Here is a 25,248-nt window from a genome sequence, read left to right as displayed (position 1 = left end):
AGGTCCTCGTTGCCGACTAGAGGCGGAGAGACGGCCATCACGGAGCCCTGAGCGGAGCGACGGCCCCACGGAGACCCGAGCGAACGACGCCTCGGCGGAGACAGGAGGCGGAGAGACGACCCCGCGGAGACCCGAGCGGAAAGACGCCTCGGCGGAGACAGGAGGCGGAGAGACGACCCCTGCGGAGACCCGGAGCGGAACGACGCCCTCGGCGGAGACAGGAGGCGGAGAGACGACCCCTGCGGAGACCCGGAGCGGAGCGACGCCCTCGGCGGAGACAGGAGGCGGAGAGACGACCCCTGTGGAGACCCGGAGCGGAGTGACAGCCCCGGCGGAGACAGGAGGCGGAGAGACGACCCCTGCGGAGACCCGAGCGGAAAGACGCCTCGGCGGAGACAGGAGGCGGAAAGACGACCCCTGCGGAGACCCGAGCGGAACGACGCCTCGGCGGAGACAGGAGGCGGAGAGACGACCCCTGCGGAGACCCGGAGCGGAGCGACGTCCTCGGCGGAGACAGGAGGCGGAGGAACGCCATCCGTGGAGCTCTGGAGCAGGCTGACACCTTCGGGCGGAGACTGGAGGCGGAGTGCTGCCTCAGCGGAACCCAGGAGCGGAGCCATGCCCTCAGCGAAACCCGCTGCTGAACGACCTCCCCGCGGTGGTCTGGAGCTGAGAGGCGGTAGCCCTGGAGACCTGACATGGCCAGACGCCCCTGGCAGCAACCTGAACGGACCGGCGTTACCCAGGAAGGACAGGAACGGGACCTCATCACCCACGGGACCTGGAGTGGAGAGACAACCTCGGTGACTACTGGAAGCAGGGCATAGCTCGACGGGCTCACCACCTGGAAGGCCTTCTGGACGGAGCCCGGAGATGGAGCGACGCCCCTGACCGAGTACAGCGGTTGAGTCGCGACTGCCAGGATTCGCCGGTGCGACGCCAACTTCCCTGGAGCTCAGGAGTGACCTGTCTTCGCCCAGGAGCTTGGAGACAGGATGTCACCGTGAGAGGGGTCCCGAGGCGAGCCGTCACCTTGTGAGAGGCTGTGGGCGAGCCGCCGCCCGGATGAAGCCAGGAGCAGCGGTTCGACATCCCTTCGCAGTCCCGGAACTGAGGGAGAGCTCTGGGAATCCCTTGGGAAGAGAGACGGTCTGTGACGTAGTTTCGCCTACTGAGTGCTCGTGGGCGAGCCGTCACTTGGGAGACTGTGGGCGAGCTGTCGCTGGATGTAGTCCGGGGCAGCGGCTCGACGTCCCTTTCGCAGTCTTGGAGTGGAGTTGAGAGCTCTGGGGAACGAGAGATGGCCTCGCCTCAGGGAGACTGGGGCGAACCGCCGCCTGTGGAACCCGGGGCAACGGGACGATTTTCACAGTCCAGGGACTGAGATGTGAGCTCTGGGGATCTCTTGGTGGAAGCGGAGCTCTGAGATATGGCATCGCTGTCTGGGAGACTGGGGGGCGAGCCGTAGCCTTCGGTGACGCCTGGGCGACGGGTCGACGCCCTTCGCAGCCTCTGAGACGAGTTGTGTGCTCCGGGACCCCTTTGGTTGAAGAGATGCATGGGCTTGGAACCGAGCCTCCGTGGGACTTGGGAGCACAGAGGAGCTTACGTCAGGAACCGGGAGCGGAGCCGCATTCTCGCCAGGGACCTGAGCAAAGAGGAGCTCTCCTGGAAGCCTAGGCGCTGGAAGGGAGCCGCCTGGAAGCCTAGGAGCGGAGAGGAGCTCGCCAGGAGGCCCTGGGACGAAGCTGAGCCTCGGGACTCTCTGAGCGGGACCGAGCTCGGGACTCTCTGGAGCAGGACCGAGCTCTCGGGACTCTCTGGGACAGAGAGGAGCTCACGGGTCGCTCAGGGACAGAGAGGAGCTCACGGGTCGCTCAGGGACAGAGAGGAGCTCTTCGGAGACCTGAGCGGAACGGAGCTCTTCGGCGACCTGGAGCGGAGCTGGGCCTCTTCGCGACCTGGAGCGGAGCTGGGCTCTTCGGCGACCTGAGCGGAGCTGGGCTCTTCGCGACCTGGAGCGGAGCTGGGCTCTTTCGAGACCTGAGCGGAGCTGGGCCTCTTCGCGACCTGGAGCGGAGCTGGGCTCTCTTGGAGGTCTTGGGACGGAACGGAGCTCTCCTCGGGACACAGGAACGGAGCTGGACCCACCGGAAGGTTCTGGAGCAGAACGGAGAGCTCCTGGAGGTCCTGGAATGAAACAGAGCCAGCCTGGATCTCCTGGAGCACGGCGGAGATCCCTTGAGGACCTTCGCGGAGCAGAGCTGACCTGGAGGGCCTGAAGCAGCGTGGTAACCTCCTGGAAGCTCTGATGAGGAACGGCGTTCTCAGCAGCGGGGGAGAGAAGATGAAGATCAGCTGTGGTTATCCCGAGTTCCCTGGTGAGAAGCTGGAGGAACTGGGTGCAGGAGCTGAACTCGCCCGCCATCGTGCTCCACAGCTCTCTGGCAAGGGAGAGAGATTCCTCGGGTAGAAGAGACATGTGGAGGCGATTTTCGCCTTCAGTGGGATAACCGCTGGGTTTAACTCCACATATTGATCCACGCCTCAAAAATCCTCCATTCGGCTCTGTTGCCGGAGAAGCGAACCGGGAGTCCTGTGACGTCATGAAGGGGGCGTGGCGCTGCCGAGCGTGCCCGAGAAGCGGCTGCGAGCCTCCGGGTTTTCCCGGGGGTGGAGCCTGGCTGCCGCTGACCGCGCTGAACGAACCCGACCTCCGAGACACGGCTCGCGCCGACCACGGCGTTAACCCGATCATGTCCTTTTCCGTCTTTTTCCTCAGGGAACTAGAGTTACATACGTAACCTAGAGATGTTTTTGTGGTCATTGTCAGTGATCATATTCTCATTACTGGCTTGTACATGTCAACTTGTATTTAATCATCTGTAATGATAGTAACTTAAAATTCGAAAAATTTATAATGCTTAGAATAGCAAAAGTAGCACTGTTTTCCTTTTGTTTAAATTTCACTGTCTCATACTACCTGAAACTTATAATAACAAAGTTGATACTATTTTTCAAAAACCCTGAAAAATCTGATCAGATCCTGTTGGGATGTAAATCAAGAAATTCCACAAACAGTGTGAAATTTTGCAATTTTACCAGACTGCCCAGCTAATATAAATTGTTGTTCTCTAATTGTTCATGACAAATTAAAGTAAAAATATTTAAACATTAGTAAGGTATTAGGCCTCCACAAGTCATCAGAACAACCCTGAATGTCCAATGTCTTAATGGAGGGATTGTGTCAATATTATATATGTTTAGATTAGTTCTCCAAATCCTGAAACCAATCCTTCATAAATTATTATTATTCCAAGTTTACATCTTCACATCCTCTGCAAAGCAATATGGACAAGTTGGAGGTTTTTCTGTAACTGCAAAGCAACACCCCAGTCCACTTGCCATATGGCAATTGTCAACAGAAAGACCTTCTTTGTCAAATGCACCTGTTTCCATTCAAGTATGCACAGAACTTTTTTCTTTGACTAGTTTATTGTTTTAGCTCTTGTATAACCTATTCATTAAATACTGGATACATAGCAAACTAAAACACTTTACTTTTATTATTCACACAAACATGTACCCTGTATTACAATGTCTTAACCGCATAGTTTTTAGTGGCACACATGAAGCCGTTGGGAATGGTGTGGGGCTTTTCATTTGGAAGTTGTGTGTGATATATCAGTGTATGATTGCTTTATTTGCTAAAATGAGCTTAAAAGAATTAATGAAATATTCATTAATTCATATTCACTAGTCATCTTACACTAATCATTGTTGTAGTACAGACTTGAGAACACTTGGTACAAGTTAAAAATACACCATGAATGAGATGCCAGTCTACCGCAAGGGCATAACACACATGTTGGCGGTAACAAATGTTTAAAGAGCAAACACACAGGAACAAGAAAAAGCTAAACTCCACAAAGCTTGTGACTAGAGTCTAACTAAGATGGAGCACTGAAAGTGTGAGGCTTCCCATTAATTGCCCATTAATGTAACAATGATACTATATACTGTTACTTTGTGAAAGCATAAGTGGTGCTAATGAAAGTTTTATTTTTCTCTTACAGAGGAAATGGCATGCACTCAGCTGGCTCATGTTATCTCTAAATGTGAAGAGAACATTATTAGCTGTTTCTTAGTGTTACATGCATTCGTTTAATTTGTATAAATGTTGTATGTTTTGCTAACAGCCATATGGTGCTTATGTGTAGTGTTTTCAGGCAAGTGACGTAGCAACCTTTACCAGGTCAATGAATTTTGTTTGCATTTGGTGATATGGGCTTTTATTTCAGAGTCAGGTAAGAAGTAAACACTTGACATAGTGACTCTTAGTCATAGTAAGACAAATATATGACAATGATACTACTCAAACAAAAAAAACATTTATTTTATTTGAAATGAAGGACACACAAGGGGCAGTCGCTGGGCATGGTCAGTGCCTTCCTCTACCCTAAAACTGGGTATGTGCCTACGGCTCCCTTACAACCTGTCGTTTTGCAGGCATTCTGCCCTCCTCCTTTCCTAGCTCCAGACCAGGAAATGCAAAATCTACTGTGTCCAGTGCGACTCTGAGCGAAGGATTCGACCATTTCTGTCCACACAGGCTGCCCAGGTGCTTGTTCAGTCTTTTGTCATTTCAAGACTCAACTACTGCAACTCTCTGCTGGCAGGTCTTCCCCTGAACGCTATTCGTCCACTGCAAATGATCCAAAACGCAGCTGCACGACTCGTGTTCAATCTGCCCAAGTTCTCCCACACCACCCCACTGCTGCGCTCCCTTCACTGGCTTCCAGTAGCTGCACGTATCAGATTCAAAACACTGATGCTTGCAAGGCCAAAAATGGACCAGCGCCATCTTACCTCAGTGACCTCATCACATCTCGCACTGCACCACGCTGTCTGAGATCCTCCAGCACTGCTCGACTGGTACCACCGTCTCTCCGAATGAAAGGTAAGTACACTTCAAGGCTCTTCTCTGTTCTGGCACCGAGGTGGTGGAATGAACTTCCCCTAGATGTCCGTACAGCAGAGTCCCTGACTATTTTCAAGCGACGACTGAAGACCTACCTCTTCCTGAAATACTTAAATTAGCACTTTCCAAGTTTGTAGAATTCAAGGGTTATATTTATTAAGTTTGTAATCTGACATACCAGTGCTAAATGCCGCAAATGTAAATGTAATGTAAATGTAAATGAGCAGATAGATAGTGGATCCTATTACCACATGTTATGAGTCCTCTGGTCTTCCCACTCCTTTCGGAGTCAGGGCTCATTCAACCTGGAGTATGGCGGCCTCTACGGCCGGGTCCACGGGGGTTCCCCTACAGGACATATGTAACGCTGGGGGCTGGTCCACCTCTTTGACCTTCATCAGGTTTTATGACCTTGATGCCAGAGTCACTCCTGGCTCCTCTGTCCTGCACGCTGGTGGTGCTCAGACACACTAGGCAGGGACTGGTCAGTATGGCATGATTGGACACTCGTTCCCAAAGCGTTTCCATGCAGCTTGAGTTCCTGAAAGGGAACGTCTCTATGTACGTATGTACAGTTACGTATGTAACCCTAGTTGTCTGAGGGAACAAGACGCTGCGTCAACAGGCCATACTCCCTTACACACTCCCATACTCCCGCTTAACTTCTCTTTTTCAGAAGCTAATGTTGCTACCATCACTCAGCCATTTTGTAGCTTCCGGCGTGATGTCGCCCGCTGAAGACATCCCGACTTGCCTATTGGCACGTGATTCAGAGCGTGGACAACGCGAGGCGTTCCCAAAGCGTTTCAATGCAGCGTCTTTTTCCCTCAGGCGACTGGAGTTACATACGTAACCTAGAGATGTTTTTGTGGTCATTGTCTGTGATCATATTCTCATTACTGGCTTGTACATGTCAACTTGTATTTAAACATCTGTAATGATAGTAACTTAAAATTACGAAAAATTTAAAATGCTTAGAATAGCAAAAGTAGCACTGTTTTCCTTTTGTTTAAATTTCACTGTCTCATACTACCTGTAACTTATAATAACAAAGTTGATACTATTTTTTAAAAAACACTGAAAAACATAGATACAATCTGATCAGATCCTGTTGGGATGTAAATCAAGAAATTCCACAAACAGTGTGAAATTTTGCAATTTTACCAGAATGCCCAGCTAATATAAATTGTTGTTCTCTAATTGTTCATGACAAATTAAAGTAAAAATATTTAAACACTAGTAAGGTATTAGGCCTCCACAAGTCATCAGAACAACCCTGAATGTCCAATGTCTTAATGGAGGGATTGTGTCAATATTATATATGTTTAGATTAGTTCTCCAAATCCCTGAAACCAATCCTTCATAAATTATTATTATTCCAAGTTTACATCTTCACATCCTCTGCAAAGCAATATGGACAAGTTGGAGGTTTTTCTGTAACTGCAAAGCAACACCCCAGTCCACTTGCCATATGGCAATTGTCAAGCAGAAAGACCTTCTTTGTCAAATGCACCTGTTTCCATTCAAGTATGCACAGAACTTTTTTCTTTGACTAGTTTATTGTTTTAGCTCTTGTATAACCTATTCATTAAATACTGGATACATAGAAAAATAAAACACTTTACTTTTATTATTCACACAAACATGTACCCTGTATTACAATGTCTTAACCGCATAGTTTTTAGTGGCACACATGAAGCCGTTGGGAATGGTGTGGGGCTTTTCATTTGGAAGTTGTGTGTGATATATCAGTGTATGATTGCTTTATTTGCTAAAATGAGCTTAAAAGAATTAATGAAATATTCATTAATTCATATTCACTAGTCATCTTACACTAATCATTGTTGTAGTACAGACTTGAGAACACTTGGTACAAGTTAAAAATACACCATGAATGAGATGCCAGTCTACCGCAAGGGCATAACACACATGTTGGCGGTAACAAATGTTTAAAGAGCAAACACACAGGAACAAGAAAAAGCTAAACTCCACAAAGCTTGTGACTAGAGTCTAACTAAGATGGAGCACTGAAAGTGTGAGGCTTCCCATTAATTGCCCATTAATGTAACAATGATACTATATACTGTTACTTTGTGAAAGCATAAGTGGTGCTAATGAAAGTTTTATTTTTCTCTTACAGAGGAAATGGCATGCACTCAGCTGGCTCATGTTATCTCTAAATGTGAAGAGAACATTATTAGCTGTTTCTTAGTGTTACATGCATTCGTTTAATTTGTATAAATGTTGTATGTTTTGCTAACAGCCATATGGTGCTTATGTGTAGTGTTTTCAGGCAAGTGACGTAGCAACCTTTACCAGGTCAATGAATTTTGTTTGCATTTGGTGATATGGGCTTTTATTTCAGAGTCAGGTAAGAAGTAAACACTTGACATAGTGACTCTTAGTCATAGTAAGACAAATATATGACAATGATACTACTCAAACAAAAAAAACATTTATTTTATTTGAAATGAAGGACACACACTGAGTATGTGTGCTTTCTGATAATTATATATATTTACTGTAGAACTTAAGTTTCCACACTAGTGATGTTTTTTTTACCTCTCAGAATGCAGAAATCAGCCAATTCTGCCATTCTTTCATTTATTTTTTTTTTTACCAAAAAAATTGTTATTTTTAAACAACTAGCAAATAATGGTTATTTACCGTTGGCAAACTTTGTGGGACACCAAAACTTTCCATTCCAAACACTGAACTGTCCCCATGTTTGCACAGGAAACCTCAGATGGGTGCACTTTCCAAGCACGCTGACACACAGGCACCTAATTATGGCTACTTAAAATAACCCTAAAAATACTAAAAAGAAGAATATGTAAGATGAAAAGCAATTTTAATTCTGCACTGAATCCGCATAAATCTGCATTTAAAGCTTAAAAACAGACAACTATAACTTTTAATGTTCCAATTATTTAATTCTGTCAACAGTATCAAAGAAAGCCTTTTTTTCCAGTATTTTGGGTCGAGCTGGTTGTAAATAGTTGTAACTGCATTGTGTTATTGTTTTTCCCAACACAAACTGTTTCCAATAAATCACACTAATATGTCTGTAAGCTTTCTAGGCGTCACCACAGGGGTAAGTTATGAGGCTCTGCCAACTTCCACAAGGGCAGGGAGAGCAAAAGTCAGCAAGATAGATTTAGCAACAAACAGAGGCAAAACACCTCTGGAGAACAGATTATCTTAACCCTATATGAGATATTTGCCAATTTTGCACTGTAAATCGGTTTTTGATATGACGTAGTGTATTAGCACTAGAATGTTATTTATATGTAAAAAATATATATAAATAATAAGTTAGATTCTTAATGTTTGGATAACTGCAACATTTCATTACAAATATTTGCCATGTACAGTAACTTATTTCCTTCCAAGTATTTAAAGGCTCTGTGATTAATCAAAAAGGAATGCCATCTGTGCAAAGAAGAATTTTGCATATGTACTAAAAACCAAGTATTAAAATGTGATGTTTAAACCCATATAAGTACAGGAACACATCATATGCGCTCATCTTTTAGGGTAACGACACTGTCTAAAGTGACATTCTGAAGTTATGTAAATAATGCTAATGTTATCATCATTTACAAAAATGATGCTCTATTAACCCAAAGTAGACACTTTGGATTAGGCCTGAATGACGTCAAATGCGTCTAAACAAAAACCGAGCCCAAATATTTGTGGCGTGATTAAAAAAAACTGTAGAAATTACTAATTTAACTTTGAGAGCTTCATCCTGTTTACATTCTTTATATTATAGTGCCCTCTGGTGGCTAGAAAAGGTGTCATTTCACACCATGTATGCAAAAGTAGATTAAAGGAGATTAAAATAACAAAAAATTACAAAACAATCAGAATAAAATTAATAAATAGGAGATTGCTGGGCAAAGTAGTCTTATTAAAGTAAAAAGTTATTTCACAAGAATAAATCATCTGCTACTTTACTTTTAAAATCAAAATGACTTTTTATATACAATTTGTATACTTTAAATTTTCTTTCGGCTTCTCCCGTTAGGGGTCGCCACAGCGGACCATACGCATGTTTGATTTGGCACGTTTTTACGCTGGATGCCCTTCCTAACGCAACCCTCCCCATTTATACATTTTTTAATTGATGTTTTATATTAGTATATGTATTTGTCACTCACAATGAAAAGAATAGTCCACAAAATTGTGTAAATTAGATTAAAACACATACTGATTACTTTATTAGCAACATTTATACACTTACTCAGTCACGTAATTTATTTATTTTTTTTTATTTCTTTTATTAGCCAATGGCGAAGCAGCAATTTAATGCATCAAATCGTGCAGATACAGGACAGCAGCTTTGGGAAATTAAATTGGGTAAAATGGTGAGCTAAATGATTTTGACCATGGCATGAATATTGGTGCCAGAGAAATGGATTTGGGTATTTCTATTACTCTTGATCTTTAATTTTCATGCACAACAGTCTCCCTCAGAGTTTACTCAAAATGGTGCAAAGAAGGAAAAACATTCGCTGAGTGGTTGCCCTGCAGATAAAACACCTTCTTGATGAGAAATGTCAACTGAGAATGGACAAAATGGTGAGTAGGAAAACATCATAGAATGTCGATTCTTGAGGGAGACAACCTTCAACGGTAAAGGACCACACAGGTTTCCACTTTTGTCAGCCGAGAACATAAACCACAGCAGTTTGCAAAAAAAAAAAAAACTAAACAGTTGATCACTAGAAAAGAAAAGCCTGGTCTGATCAATCTCAATTACTGGATACACATGGAATCAGAATTTTATGTCAACAGCAAGCATCCATGGACTCAACCTGCTTTGTGTCAACAGTCCATGTTGGTGGAGGTGGTGTAGAAATGTTTTTTTGCACACTTTGGGCTTACTGATTAATCATTGCTAGAATGCCACAGTCGATTTCTGTGGATCCCCTTATGGCCCGAATATTTGAATGCCTACTTCCAGCATTGTTCTTCAGTGATGTTTCCATCTTGCTGAATCAATTAAAAAACATTTTAAGCTATGTTGAGTGCAAAAGGAGACCCAATGTTAGTATAGAGACAATAAGTGCTCAATGAGTGTAAATATAATGCATTGTGTGCTGTTACAGATTACAGATCTATAACCAGGTTATGTAACATTTGTACATTTAAATAAAATATAAAATATGTAAAATATGTCTGTGTCAAGTTCAAAGATTCTCAAACTTTGTAATCATTACTGTTATTCAATTCACCACGCAAATGTGATTGTCTATAAATAACCTGCATTTACTGAAATTTTACATTGTAATATTAATATGAATATGTGCTGCATAGAAAGGGGAAGTTAAACATAAGTATTTTTGGTCACACTGTAAAACATCTTAATAAAAGTCAAATGGAATGTCTCCTTTGTTTCTGTCCAAATGAATTGTACCTTTGCCACTTCTCCAAATGTTGTATAATGTGTCACCAGCTGAGAAATAAGAGACTTTCTTTTGTGAAAAAGTACATAGAAGGTCGATTTTTAGTCTAAGCTCTGACAGATTGAGGCAGTGTGGGTGGCTGTCATTTGAGAGCAGCTGGGAAAAGATTCAGCTAAAAATTTTTAAAGAATCAACATTAATATTTAAATATTCATTTAATATTTATGACATAATTATGCAGGAATAATGATGACCAGTGTTAAGCACTGCCAAGATGTTTTCATGTCTAAAAATTTTTTTTTTTTACTTCATTCGAATCAGCTTGCAGGTAACCTACAGTAGTATGAACCACATTATGATGCAATAGATGTAAAGGATTGCTATGGTTCGAGAGAAATTCCTGTGTTATTACTGTAGGTCTGAGCTGACAGAATGTGTCCAAAAACACTGACCCACATTAGCATATGGAAACAAAAAACTGCCTGTACCTAGCTGTCAGACTGAAGACAGAAAGCAATGTAATGGTGCATTTCAGCAAGTTCCATGTTTTAGTGCACACTCTCTGCTTATCGGTATGAAAACTTTAGGGTTGTTTCTAACCAAAGCAGTCTATTAATTAATATGACTGATAATAAGAAGGAATTTCCACACCATGATCTGCATTTTAGGAACTTAGTGGCAATTTATTAAATGTGAAGTAAATCAATAACAACAGCAAGTGCATCATTTTGGCAAAAGAGGGCTGAGTAGAGGATGGCCTCCAGAAAAGAATTCCCAATAAATCACTTAAATCTTATAATCAATTACAATCATAATTTCCATTATGACTGAAGTCCATTACTATGTAAACAGTGTTGGAAGTGTTAAATTTCTTCTGTTACCAATAACGGTATATTACGATTTACCGTTTAACTGCATTTAAACCATTTCCCTTTGGGAGCCCATTAGAGAGCCAGAAGCCATTTAAGTGCCCTGTCTACATATCCCACCTAACCTTCTCCATGGCAACTCATTTTAAAATACCACTATAATTGAACATAATGCGCGTTTATGGCTTTTTTCCTGGGTGGTTCTCCTCATCGAGAAAAAGGAAACCAGCTGGATGAAAAATGAAAGGGTCAACAGCTAGGGCACCATCATCTGGAGTTTCCTTGGCTGAAGAAGAGTCATCAAATGTCCTTAATTAGACAGGCTTAATCACCATAGCAACAACTGGATTGCATAACAGATTTTGACTCACACAGAAATTGGATTCTAGAATAAGGAGCTTTGAATAATATTTACAAACAACTTGAAAAAAGGGTACCTGATGCAAAAATATTTAAATATCTACCTTTTAACATCAATCAAATAGCATTTTAAACATAAAGTGTTATACAAAGTAGCGTTGCAGGATTTTATACAGCAATAAATGTTTAACTGTTGAATTTTTTTTTAATATAGAACACATTCACCTTTTTATCATAATAACTAGACAAGTGTGGCTTTAGTGTTGTTAATTAATACACGAACCATTTTGTGTGTGTGTGTGTGTGTGTACACGCCCCCCTCTTCCCTTTAATGTGTAAAGATTTGCTGCCCTGTCATCCAAATAATTGAGGAACACTCCTCTTAATTGCTTCTAAGGTCTTCAGGGATACTGAAGTAGGTTCAACACATAAAGCCAGTTAATCCATATTCAGAATAAACAAACACTGCTCACTGAAGTGTAAGCTTCCAAATAATGTTGCAAAAAGTAAAAATGTTGTGTGCAAATTCTGATTATTATTGACCCAATGGATTTCATCACAACTAACCCCTCAGTCTGTACAGTTCAGTTCAAGTAAAATGTCTTCAAACGGACAGATCAGAAAGTGAACGCATAAACAACTCCCACTACCACAATGTTCCCAATGGTGGCAATGATCGCGATCCACAGCCAGATAGCATCAGTGGAGACCCGCTGGTGCTCATCATGTTGAGTCTGAACTAAGGTAATGGGAGCTGCATTGACACTGGCAGACGAGTTGAAGAGGGAATGTTCAGTGCTGTAGTCATCATTGGGTGATGAGTCCATAAATGCTCCTGTCATAACTGGGATCTGTATAAAAGAAATGTCAAAAAGGTTCAAATTGAACTCATGTTAGCTTGACTACTGGTACATAGAACATGCTTTTCATGCTTAAATAGTTAAACATAAATACACAGAATTTTAATCTACTAAATTCATTCATAGATCTGTGCTATGCTCACTGAGATAAAAGAGATACTTAATTGTCCATTTAGCTCAGTGTGTCATTAACAAGCAGAACACATTAAGTGAAGGACACATTTTGAGAACAAGTCATTTTATTGGCACAATCTCCATTTAGAAAAAAAAATACTATTCCATTAATTCTTCTTGAAAGACATTTGCATATCCTTATGAAACTGATTATTTAAGCTTACCTAAATCATATCAAAGAGCAGTTTGCAAATTGGAACACACCTTCTATATCAAGCATTTTATTTTCACACAGGCAGGGCCAGTGGTGTGAACTTATAAGTATTTATTGAGTAATTAATATTTCAAAAATAAATTTAAAGTAATTAATTCAAAACAATTACTGTCCTTAGGAAGGCTTAGTTCAATATCTCAAGCATGAGATATGATGGGACATGATGGGAAGAAGCACCTTAGGAAGGCTTAGTTCAATATCTCAAGCATGGGATATGATGGGACATGATGGGAGAAGCACAATCCTAACCTGGAAATAACTGGTTGACAGGATTAATTCGAAGTTATGGAAAGACTCTAAAAAGTTTTTTGGCATGAAATTGGATGACTCATCCTTACATTTAAATTCATGGCATGAAAAGATGTTAGTGTCCTTTGCAGGTTACTTGTAATCTTTTTTATAGTTTTATGACTTATGGCCAGCAACTACAGCAGTATGTTTTAAAAAAGTTAAAAGAAAAAAAAAAACAAGGAAAGAAAACAGAGGTGCCAAAGACAGAGAAATAACATTAGCAATACTGTACAGTTTATATTTTTTACATATCTGTACAACTAACACATTTCATGCTCATATTATAATGGCAAAAATAATCACAGTTTCACAGTGAAATGGGCTGATAGGCATTAGTCACTATAGGGGCTTCTTCAGCATAACCTTAACACAGAGTGAGTATGAAATAATTTTGATTATGTGAAGTATTTTTGAAAATGTAATTATGATTCAACTATTGTGTACAACAGGTAATGTGCCAAAAGACATGGTTTAACGTGCCTTAACCTTGACTAATGCATTGTAAGTTATTGATTTCTAACCTCAAAAATTGCTGCTGTATAGTTAGTAGTGTACAAGTACTGAAAGCTCACACCTTGCCCATGAATGCAATATAATTATTCTTATTTATTCGAAATCAGTATACAGTCATGCCATGTGTGGTGTTATTTTACAACATATTAAATTGTAACAGGTTGGTACTCAGCCTATGCAGTCTACATAATATAGCATAAAGTCTTTAAAAAGTGATCAAGTCATTTACTATGTTTGTTTAGGTTACTTCAATCTAAAAAGATATTTTAAGTTATCTTTTAGAGACTGAAAGTCAGAGTTTATGTAAACTGCTCTATCTGGGACTTGCATGATGTGGTTGTCTCAGTGGGCAAACAGTAATAGAAGTAATTACTATAAGTCCTGTGTGACCATCCGGAAGCACTTGAGAAATTATGTAAGAGTAAAGACTCAGACATTTACATTTTCAATACTTTTAAGACCCTCACAATGTTTAATTGGAAGTACTATACCACTGTTTTGCTTTTCGTTATCTCTGTTGTAACATGTATGACACTTGTTTAGGCAAAGGACTATTCGGTACACAGTATAAGCCATAAAACACATTTTACATTCTTCTTGTTGTTGTTGTTGCTGTTATTGTATTATTTGTTATTATTTATTATTTCACAGCTTAAATGAATTAATAATGACGGATATTATTCTAGGAGTTTAAGATGTTAAACATGGGATCAATAAAGAAGATATCAGGAGAGAACAAAATATTAACATGAAAATGTTAGTTCACTTTACTATTTTCACATAGCTACTACAACTAAGCTAATAAAGCTGCACATGGTTATTTGAAAAATGTAATAAAATTACTATATTCATCACACATACATAATGTTTTACATATTTTCAATATTTACTCATATAAACCCTGCTGTTAATTGATCAGGCAGATTTCCATTCATTCATTTATTTACATGATGTAACTGATTTAACTATTTTAACATGCTTTGAATGAGGCACAGCATTGCAAGCACCACTTCTAAAAAATTAAAATGCAATGGTAGCACAGTAAAAATTTCAGGAATGGAACAGGAAGAAAATTGGATGAGAGCCACTTTTTCTGATTCATTATGCCTTTTCAAATAATGCATGACAATATGGTTGAAGAAGTGTGCATGTATTAGATAGACCTCAGATGTGAAAGTGCTGCTTAGATTTATAGCCTGTCACTTTGATTATTTCATGCACATTGCCTACAGATTCAACCTTAAAATAACACAATGGTGGCATCCTACTACTGCCATTGTCACAACACATAAACTGAAGCACATTACTCCTTAGTCCTAAGTGTTCTACCTGCTCTGCATTATTCAGACACTTGTTCTTTCCCTAATATTAATTATCTGAGGAACTTAAATTAACAAAATTTCAGAACTATTTCTATATCAGCTGAATTAGTGGTGCTTTAGACACATGTGAAAGAGAAAAATGGGCATTTATTAAACTTTGGCTTAATTCAGTAATATTCCTAGCCCATTCTTCAAGGTATATTTGGTCAGTGTTATTTCTCAAAGGAAACATTTTATATGCCATTATGAATATTTAATATATGTTTTATAGGCTCTAAATTTATATCTATTTTAGCCTCTATTTTTTAAACCTGACACCACAATCATCCTTTTCACTTGTGAGCAACAAAACGTTACTTTGAATAGCATAATACTTTGAATAAACTGTAGTGTATAACCACATTCATGTAAATCTGTGAAAGCGCCTGTCGGTCCCTTTAAAAGTTCTCTTCACGTAGTCAGTTGTCTGAAGCCTGTTGCTAGGGTGACACGCTTAGCAGCAAAATAGATCTTACTGATAACTGAAGGAGGCAGACAAAAGAGAGTTGTGTGTTCTGCAGCACTTAGTCGATACTATTCTTTTGGATGCTAAGTCACAATGCCAGAACTGCAAATGCCCTTCTGAGTACTGAATACAAAAGAGATTTAGTGATGTTTGTTTAATATTACTGTTAGAATACATTACTTACATTTCATTTATTGTGTATTGAGTTTTTGATAAAAAATAATTACAAATAAATATACAAAATGAGAAAAAAAGTTTTAGTAAACATTGCCATACTTTTAAAGTAATACATATATTTATTGTTATAGTTTGCTTCATTGTAAATATTATTCTATGCTTTGGTAAGCTGCTGTGACCAAATTCTGGTACCAAATTATATTTGGGTTGAATTGTGACTGTTTTTATATATTTGGTTTGTATATCCCTCACAAGGTATTACTGCAGAACTCTGCAGAACACTGTAGCTCTGTCAAAAAATGAACACATGCAGGTATAAATTTAATGGGCTGGTATCTGACATGGTGAAACAATCTGGACCTGTTATTTAACAGAAAATGTGATTGTCTAATGTCCCCTCTGTAAATATTCTAAAATAAATGTTAATTCTTGTTTTTTGCTATTTTTGTTAATACATTTTGGGTTTGATATCAAAAGATAAATATGAATTATTAGATCAGAATTTTACAACAAGATGACATCTTTGAGCACGGTGCCTTCATTGGCAGCTCACCCAATTATTAGGTAAGCTAAGGTACCGGAAATGACATACTTAATATAAGTAAATCACACAATTTGGTCTCATATCCCTTACTTGCAATAACTACATCGCAATCCACTCACATATGCAAACCTTTTCTGAATTCTTCTATCATAATACCCTAAACATTGTCCTGCTGCATGATGAAGTTCCTTATAATTTGATTTAATGCACTTCATTGTAAATTGGTCACATAACATTTCTGTAGACTTCTGAATTTATTCTGCTGTTTTTTCATCAGTAAAGATTAGTGAGCCAGCAGCAGGCATTTCATCCCAAGCCATGACACTAACACCACTGTGCTTGACTAATGAGCTCATATGTTTTGGATCATGTGCAGATCCCTTTATCATTACTTTGACCTTTCCAACATTTGGTAGAATTAATCTTGGGTTTAGAGCTTTTGTGGCTCATCTGTCTATTTGTTTGTGACACATTGATCTTAATACTGATGGATTTTTGCATCTTGTGTTATGGTCTCCATATTCCTGCTCTTTTTTTAAAAGTACATTGTAATACCAATCACCAAACATATTTAAAAACTACATATCATGCATATTACTGTATAGAAGAATCTAATCCAGTCTAGTGAGTATTTCCCAACTGTGTTGAATGTTGTATTAAATGCTTGTTATGTGAATACTGATTAAGTCTCTAAAGGCTATGCAGGCAGAACAATTCTAAATGTGCTCTGATGGCATTATACTGTCAATGTCAAAGTCTTAACCACAATTCACCCAAGGCAAGCGCATACATTTTTCATGCAAATATGAAATGTGCGTGGGTGATCGTTATCTAAATGCACATCAACATGTATTTGAGGACAACCAGGTCATATAGCTGCTAGCTTAAAACTACAATAAGCACTAGGATTTCAAATTGCAAGGTCTAATGTAAAATTTTACATTATGATAGTGATTGCCTACAACATTAAATCGGGATCCATTTCATGTTATGTAAAGTGCACACACCAGTGGGGATAGAGGCAAGTCAGTGATATGCAGTAATGCAAGAGAAAATAATCAAAGTGTTTGACTTCCATTAAATAAATGTTAAGCTGTATGTTAATATTCAAAATACTGGTAATCAAATGATAATTTTAGCTTCTGCTGAAAATTGTTTGTTTCTTATAAAGCCTTGTACCCTACTCTAATCCAACATCTACATATCACTAAAAAATCACTAGAACTTTCTTTCTAACGGCATGGTTAGATTCATACAAACCATTTGTTATTAAAATAAAACTCTAGAAGCCTACAAAGGTAGTGTGGCTTTGTAGAGAGTCCTGTTGTACTGTAGAATATTTTACACTATTGAGCTTAAGGAAAATATATTATTTTTGGAGCTTTTGCTTTTGCTTTATTTTGACATTCCCTTCTAAGTGCAAACGTGGAAAAAAACTGTCAAAGCCAAATATAACATGCATTCTTTTTTTGGCCAAATGTTTTGCCCATCTGTCTATTTCTCAGTGTTTTTGTTTGAAGAGCCATGGAATATGATAAAAGAAACACAAAAATACAAGGCTATGCAGGCAGAACAATTCTAAATGTGCTCTGATGGCATTATACTGTCAATGTCAAAGTCTTAACCACAATTCACCCAAGGCAAGCGCATACATTTTTCATGCAAATATGAAATGTGCGTGGGTGATCGTTATCTAAATGCACATCAACATGTATTTGAGGACAACCAGGTCATATAGCTGCTAGCTTAAAACTACAATAAGCACTAGGATTTCAAATTGCAAGGTCTAATGTAAAATTTTACATTATGATAGTGATTGCCTACAACATTAAATCGGGATCCATTTCATGTTATGTAAAGTGCACACACCAGTGGGGATAGAGGCAAGTCAGTGATATGCAGTAATGCAAGAGAAAATAATCAAAGTGTTTGACTTCCATTAAATAAATGTTAAGCTGTATGTTAATATTCAAAATACTGGTAATCAAATGATAATTTTAGCTTCTGCTGAAAATTGTTTGTTTCTTATAAAGCCTTGTACCCTACTCTAATCCAACATCTACATATCACTAAAAAATCAATAGAACTTTCTTTCTAACGGCATGGTTAGATTCATACAAACCATTTGTTATTAAAATAAAACTCTAGAAGCCTACAAAGGTAGTGTGGCTTTGTAGAGAGTCCTGTTGTACTGTAGAATATTTTACACTATTGAGCTTAAGGAAAATATATGATTTTTTTATGGAGCTTTTGCATTATTTTGACATTCCCTTCTAAGTGCAAACGTGGAAAAAAACTGTCAAAGCCAAATATAACATGCATTCTTTTTTTGGCCAAATGTTTTGCCCATCTGTCTATTTCTCAGTGTTTTTGTTTGAAGAGCCATGGAATATGATAAAAGAAACACAAAAATACAAGACAATGAAGGCAAGCAATGAATCATATTTCTTCTGTCATAATCCAAACCACTCATGCTTAAGTGTTTTTTGACCTTATGTGTTGTGTTAAAAATCTTGCATCATGTTTTCCTATGTGAAAGCTTGCCTCTGATTGCATGTTCCTCAGTATTACATAATGCTTCAGTACTGTACCTTAAAGACTTTAGAGTCTACACAGTGCAGGAAATGCAAAACAACAGATTTCTCATTATGACTGTCATTTAACCAAATGTCATTAAAGTTCATTTTTCATTTCATTTAACACTTCAAAACTAATATGAATGTGACAATGGTTTATAGAAAAAGAGCTGCACAGACATTTGAGGACCATTACAGTGCACCATAATGTCATTCCTAGCACTTGGTTTAAAGGTTCAAGAAAAATAATTTAGTACTTGAGTTGAATGAAACATTTTCATTTTTGTATTTCATATTATTTTGATAATCGTTTAATCATAGGATTATATAGTTAATGCAGATTTCTGTTCTTCAGGTTTTATCGAGGAGATAACTGCACTTTCCAAATGAGCTTTGTAACTATGTCAGACAGCATCAACTTTAGACTGCATTAGACTGTTTACATTGAGGAGAAAGTGCTGTCCTTGGGTTCTGTGCCCAGTTAAGAACATTTGTTCTAAGGAAACACACATTGGTGGTGGGGGTTACATTTGGGCCTTTATCCAACATATGTACACTGAATTTTAGAACATATTAAAACACATTTAATATGGAATAACTTCTATTATTCACGTTTCAAGCAATAAACAACACAACAAAATACACATTGGCAAATTACCCCTGACTGTGTTATTCATAAACCTACATTTACAAATATTTTGAACCCCCCAGCCATGAATTTAAATGTTCAGCAAGCGTTACACAAAGTGTACACACACACTAAGAGTAAATTCAACACAATAACAAAACACAGTGGGGAGTTCATTTAATATTGCATGTAATCATTTGTGGGTATTGACAATACCAAATATGCAGTCAGATTTTTAAGGATTATGAAATGAAGGATTTGTTGCTTTTTTGTTTATTTTTTTATTAAAAATGCATACAGTGGAACGTAAAACAGGCAACGAATGATTAGGGTTGGATCGTTTGCCTTTAAATAATATTAATATATATATATATATATATATATATATATATATATATATATATATATATACCATAGATGTGGCATCGTATGAGGAAGTCAGGTGTGTCAGAGAAGTATGTGTTTGTGGTGCAGGACATGTATGTCAACAGTGCAAAGTAATGGAGAGTGTGTTAGAGAAGTGAAGAAAAGAGTGCAGGCAGGGTGGAGTGGGTGGAGAAGAGTGTCAGGGTTATTTGTGATAGAAGGGTATCTGCAAGAGTGAAAGGAAAAGTTTATAGGACTGTGGTGGGACCTGCGATGTTGTATGGTTTAAAGACAGTGGCATTGACTAAAAGACAGGAGGCGGAGCTGATGATAGCAGAGTTGAAGATGTTGAGATTTTCATTGGAAGTGATGGGGATGGACAGGATTAAAAATTAGTGTATTAGAGGGACAGTGCATGTAGGACGTTTTGGGGACAAAGTGAGAGAGGCCCGATTGAAACTGTTTGGACATGTGCAGAGTAGGGACATGGGCTATATCGGTAGAAGAATGCTGAGGATGGAGCCACTAGGAAGGAGGAAAAGAGGAAGACCAAATAGGAGGTTCATGGGTTGTAAAGTTGTGAATGTGGAAAGACATGCAGGTAGTTGGTTTGAAAGAGGCAGATGTAGAGGACAGAGTTTTATGGAGACGGATGAGTCGCTGTGGCGACCCCTAAAAGGAGCAGCCGAAAGAATACTATATATATATACAGGGAGTGCAGAATTATTAGGCAAGTTGTATTTTTGAGGATTAATTTTATTTGAGGATTAATTTGAACAACAACCATGTTCTCAATGAACACAAAAACTCATTAATATCAAAGCTGAATATTTTTGGAAGTAGTTTTAGTTTTAGCTATTTTAGGGGATATCTGTGTGTGCAGGTGACTATTACTGTGCATAATTATTAGGCAACAACAAAAACAAATTCATACCCATTTCAATTATTTATTTTTACCAGTGAAACCAATATAACATCTCAACATTCACAAATATACATTTCTGACATTCAAAACCAAACAAAACAAATCAGTGACCAATATAGCCACCTTTCTTTGCAAGGACACTCAAAAGCCTGCCATCCATGGATTCTGTCAGTGTTTTGATCTGTTCACCATCAACATTGCGTGCAGCAGCAACCACAGCCTCCCAGACACTGTTCAGAGAGGTGTACTGTTTTCCTCCTTGTAAATCGCACATTTGATGATGGACCACAGGTTCTCAATGGGGTTCAGATCAGGTGAACAAGGAGGCCATATCATTAGATTTTCTTCTTTTATACCCTTTCTTGCCAGCCACGCTGTGGAGTACTTGGGCGTGTGTGATGGAGCATTGTCCTGCATGAAAATCATGTTTTTCTTGAAGGATGCAGACTTCTTCCTGTACCACTGCTTGAAGAAGGTGTCTTCCAGAAACTGGCAGTAGGACTGGGAGTTCAGCTTGACTCCATCCTCAACCCGAAAAGGCCCCACAAGCTCATCTTTGATGATACCAGCCCAAACCAGTACTCCACCTCCACCTTGCTGGCGTCTGAGTCGGACTGGAGCTCTCTGCCCTTTACCAATCCAGCCACGGGCCCATCCATCTGGCCCATCAAGACTCACTCTCATTTCATCAGTCCATAAAACCTTAGAAAAATCAGTCTTGAGATATTTCTTGGCCCAGTCTTGACGTTTCAGCTTGTGTGTCTTGTTCAGTGGTGGTCGACTTTCTGCCTTTCTTACCTTGGCCATGTCTCTGAGTATTGCACACCTTGTGCTTTTGGGCACTCAGTGATGTTGCAGCTCTGAAATATGGCCAAACTGGTGGCAAGTGGCATCTTGGCAGCTGCACGCTTGACTTTTCTCAGTTCACGGGCAGTTATTTTGCGCCTTGGTTTTTCCACACGCTTCTTGCGACCCTGTCGACTATTTTGAATGAAACGCTTGATTGTTCGATGATCACGCTTCAGAAGCTTGGCTATTTTAAGACTGCTGCATCCCTCTGCAATATATCTCACTATTTTTGACTTTTCTGAGCCTGTCAAGTCCTTCTTTTGACCCATTTTGCCAAAGGAAAGGAAGTTGCCTAATAATTATGCACACCTGATATAGGGTGTTGATGTCATTAGACCACACCCCTTCTCATTACAGAGATGCACATCACCTAATATGCTTAATTGGTAGTAGGCTTTCCAGCCTATACAGCTTGGAGTAAGACAACATGCATAACGAGGATGATGTGGTCAAAATACTCATTTGCCTAATAATTCTGCACTCCCTGTATATATATATATAAATAAAATGTGCAGAGGTGGAAAGTAACAAAGTACAAATACTTTAGGCAAGTATATTAAGTAATGAAGTAGATTTTTCTGGTATCACTACTTCACTATTTATTTAGATGACTTTTAACTTTCACTCATAAAATTTTTACGTAAATATCTGTACTTTCTACTTCTTACATTTTCAAAACAGGATTGTTACATTAGTTTTAATCTCATTGGACACATGCACAATATTTTTTCTTCTCATTGGGCACCGTTTTCAGCCCATCAACCTATTTCCTGTTATTGCGTGGTTTTAAAATCTACCACTGGTGTATCATTTCATGATTATCACACACCACAGACGGAGGCTAGTTTACGAAGCTAACAATTAGCGAGGCAGAAGTCAACAAGAAGCATAGTTAAGGTGGATGAGACAGAGGTAGTCAGTGGTGTAAACATGACTGAGAACAGAGACATTCCTGATCACTTGATCATCATCATCTTTGCTTTCTTAAATTAAACATTTATTGAATAGAAAAAGCCTCTTCAATTAATGTACTTGTTATCAAGTTTTGGTACCTGTGCCTACCTGTAGCCTAAACTACAGCTGGTTGAAGACTCACTAACAACACAGTTCCAAAAATGTACTCATTGTCTTTGCAAATGTTATTCTTATTATCGCCTCAAAAGCAGCATTGCATCTAACTAATAAAACATATAAGGCTAGATTAAGAAAGATTGAGATAAAGGTCAGCCGTCTGGACATTTCATTTTTTGTTTTTTTTGGTAGGTGGGGGGGTGTTTGAGTTTAGTTTTAAGTTTTTGTTCTGCATTGTTAAGCTCCATTTGTACAGCTGTTTTTCGGCTGATTCTGTACGTCATTTTGGCGGCGAAGCTCGTCAGTGAGAAAGAGAGCTCTTTTCAGTTTAGCAACTAAGCACAGGAAAAAAGACACGGAACACGCCTATTGTCATTCGTACTCTTTTCTTTCCAACTTAGTAAACATGACTGAAAAAAGCTAGTGAGTAATGATCATGTCAGGTGTAAACACTGCTTGCTTTATTTATTTACAGTTGGGGCGCTTCCGGTATCCCGGTTTGGATACTGCACACAGACTACTGCCACCTGCTGGTATGGGAGTGTTATGTGTCCGACGCGCCTGCCTAATAATCAGCTTAATTTGCAAAAATGCCAAAAATTGGCCTGATTAATCGGTAGACCTCTAATATTTTATATATTAAAAAGTATATATATATATATATATATATATATATATATATATATATATATATATATAAATTATATATGATAACTATGTCTATGTAGGTTCTCGCTGTGTTTATTTAAAATATATTGATGAGACGGCAATTACAACTGCCTAAATACCAAAACTACTTACACAGTACTTACATTCATCTGTCTCTACCTCCTAGAATTACTAGGATTCCTAATGTCAGTTAATGCAGATTTCTGTTCTTCAGGTTTTATCGAGGAGATAACTGCACTTTCCAAATGAGCTTTGTAACTAAGTCAGACAGCATCAACCTCAGACTGCATTAGACTGTTCACATTGAGGAGAAAGTGCTGTCCTTGGGTTCTGTGCCCAGTTAAGATATACATATGTTTTAAGGGAACACACATTGGTGGTGGCAGGGGGTTACATTTGGGCCTTTATCCAACATATGTACACTGAATTTTAGAACATATACACATTTAATATGGAATAACTTCTATTATTCAAGCAATGAACAACACAACAAAATACACATTGGCAAATTACCCCTGACTGTGTTATTCATAAACCTACATTTACAAATATTTTGAACCCCCCAGCCATGAATTGAAATGTTCAGCAAGCGTTAAACAAAGTGCACACACACACACTAAGAGTAAATTCAACACAATAACAAAATACAGTGGGAAGTTCATTTAATATTGCATGTAATCATTTGTGGGTTTTTACAATACCAAATATGTAGTCAGATTTTTAAGGATTATGAAATGAAGGATTTGTTGCTTTTTTTTTTTTATTAAAAATACATACAGTCGAACGTAAAACAGGCAACGAATGATTAGGGTTGGATCGTTTGCCTTTAAATAACTATATATATATATACACACACACACACACACACACACAAAAATAATGATTAATAACACGCTGCACGTGCAGAAGCTATGCGCTGAAAGAAGAAGGAGAACAATAAAGAAAATAAGCTAAAAAGAAAAGTGCATGTGTATCTAAAGTTCAGGAACATAGAGATTGTACACAACAGTGTACTTGTACTACACTAGAGGTTAGATGAGCTTTTGTATAGAGAGACTCCGGTCCAATGTGAACGAGACCTCTTTTTATCGCATTGTGTACATATGGTACATTGAGGTTTATTCGTCTATAATTAATTTCAACGTCAAATAAAACAAGACTATAACATTAGAAGTTTACACGCAATACACCTGTTTTTTGGTCATTGTGTGAACAGGCTATAAGTGTTTACGAGTGCATTCCGTGCCACGCCCTCTCTTCCCTGGACAAAGTTAGCAGGTAAGTATTAACAGCACCTGTTTGTGGTTTTTGGAGAAAAACATTTTTATAAAAAAAAAATGTTTTACATACCTGCGCAGCCATAAATGAAAGATCCATGCTGGTGACTTTTGTTGATCCGTGAGGAAGTAAAGCGAAGTAAATAGAATGCGCCTGAATGGCGCTGTGTATCCGAGTGCACACGGAACACCATGTGCGAGTTCACTGGAGAGATGTGACTCTTAAAAACGTAAACATATGAAGCATTACCATTACCATTCATACACCTGAACAAAGCAAAGAAAATGAAGCACACACGTGCGAGGATCTCTCTCTCTCTCTCTCTCTCTCACTCTCATTCTCCCCCACCCTTTCTTTGTCTCAGTCTCTCAGCCTATTGTCTCTCTTTACCCCTGGTTTTTGTTGCTTAATATTTCAAGTTAATGTCTTACAGTTTACGAAAAAAGTCTCTCTCTCTCTCTCTCTCTCTCTCTCTCTCTCTCTCTCTCTCTCTTTCCCTCGTTTCCACCCTGTATAATACCATCACATTTGTATGTCCTGGTAGTGTTTTGGTATCCTAGGGTTAGACATTTTTCTGCCCTCTGAATCACCTCAGTTCTAGACATATCGTATCACCCACTTTCATTCTGGTAATATTTGTCTGACAACATGTAACTGCTGCAGAT

General features: G+C 39.0%; 1 protein-coding gene across 1 annotated transcript; it reads right to left on the bottom strand.

Annotated features, from left to right (window-relative positions):
• Positions 1-11,050: 11,050 nt before the first annotated feature.
• Positions 11,051-25,006, bottom strand: LOC124389668 (uncharacterized protein C14orf132). Its single transcript, XM_046855080.1, has 2 exons — positions 24,656-25,006; positions 11,051-12,472 (listed from the first exon to the last, which is right to left on the bottom strand). The coding sequence occupies exons 1-2, from the start codon at positions 24,680-24,682 to the stop codon at positions 12,239-12,241; spliced, it is 261 nt and encodes an 86-aa protein (XP_046711036.1). The 5' UTR covers positions 24,683-25,006; the 3' UTR covers positions 11,051-12,238.
• Between the last annotated feature and the right edge of the window lie 242 nt (positions 25,007-25,248).

Source organism: Silurus meridionalis, chromosome 8 (assembly GCF_014805685.1).
Source record: "Silurus meridionalis isolate SWU-2019-XX chromosome 8, ASM1480568v1, whole genome shotgun sequence".
Lineage (NCBI taxonomy): Eukaryota > Metazoa > Chordata > Actinopteri > Siluriformes > Siluridae > Silurus > Silurus meridionalis.
This window is presented reverse-complemented; position numbering and strand designations above follow the sequence as displayed.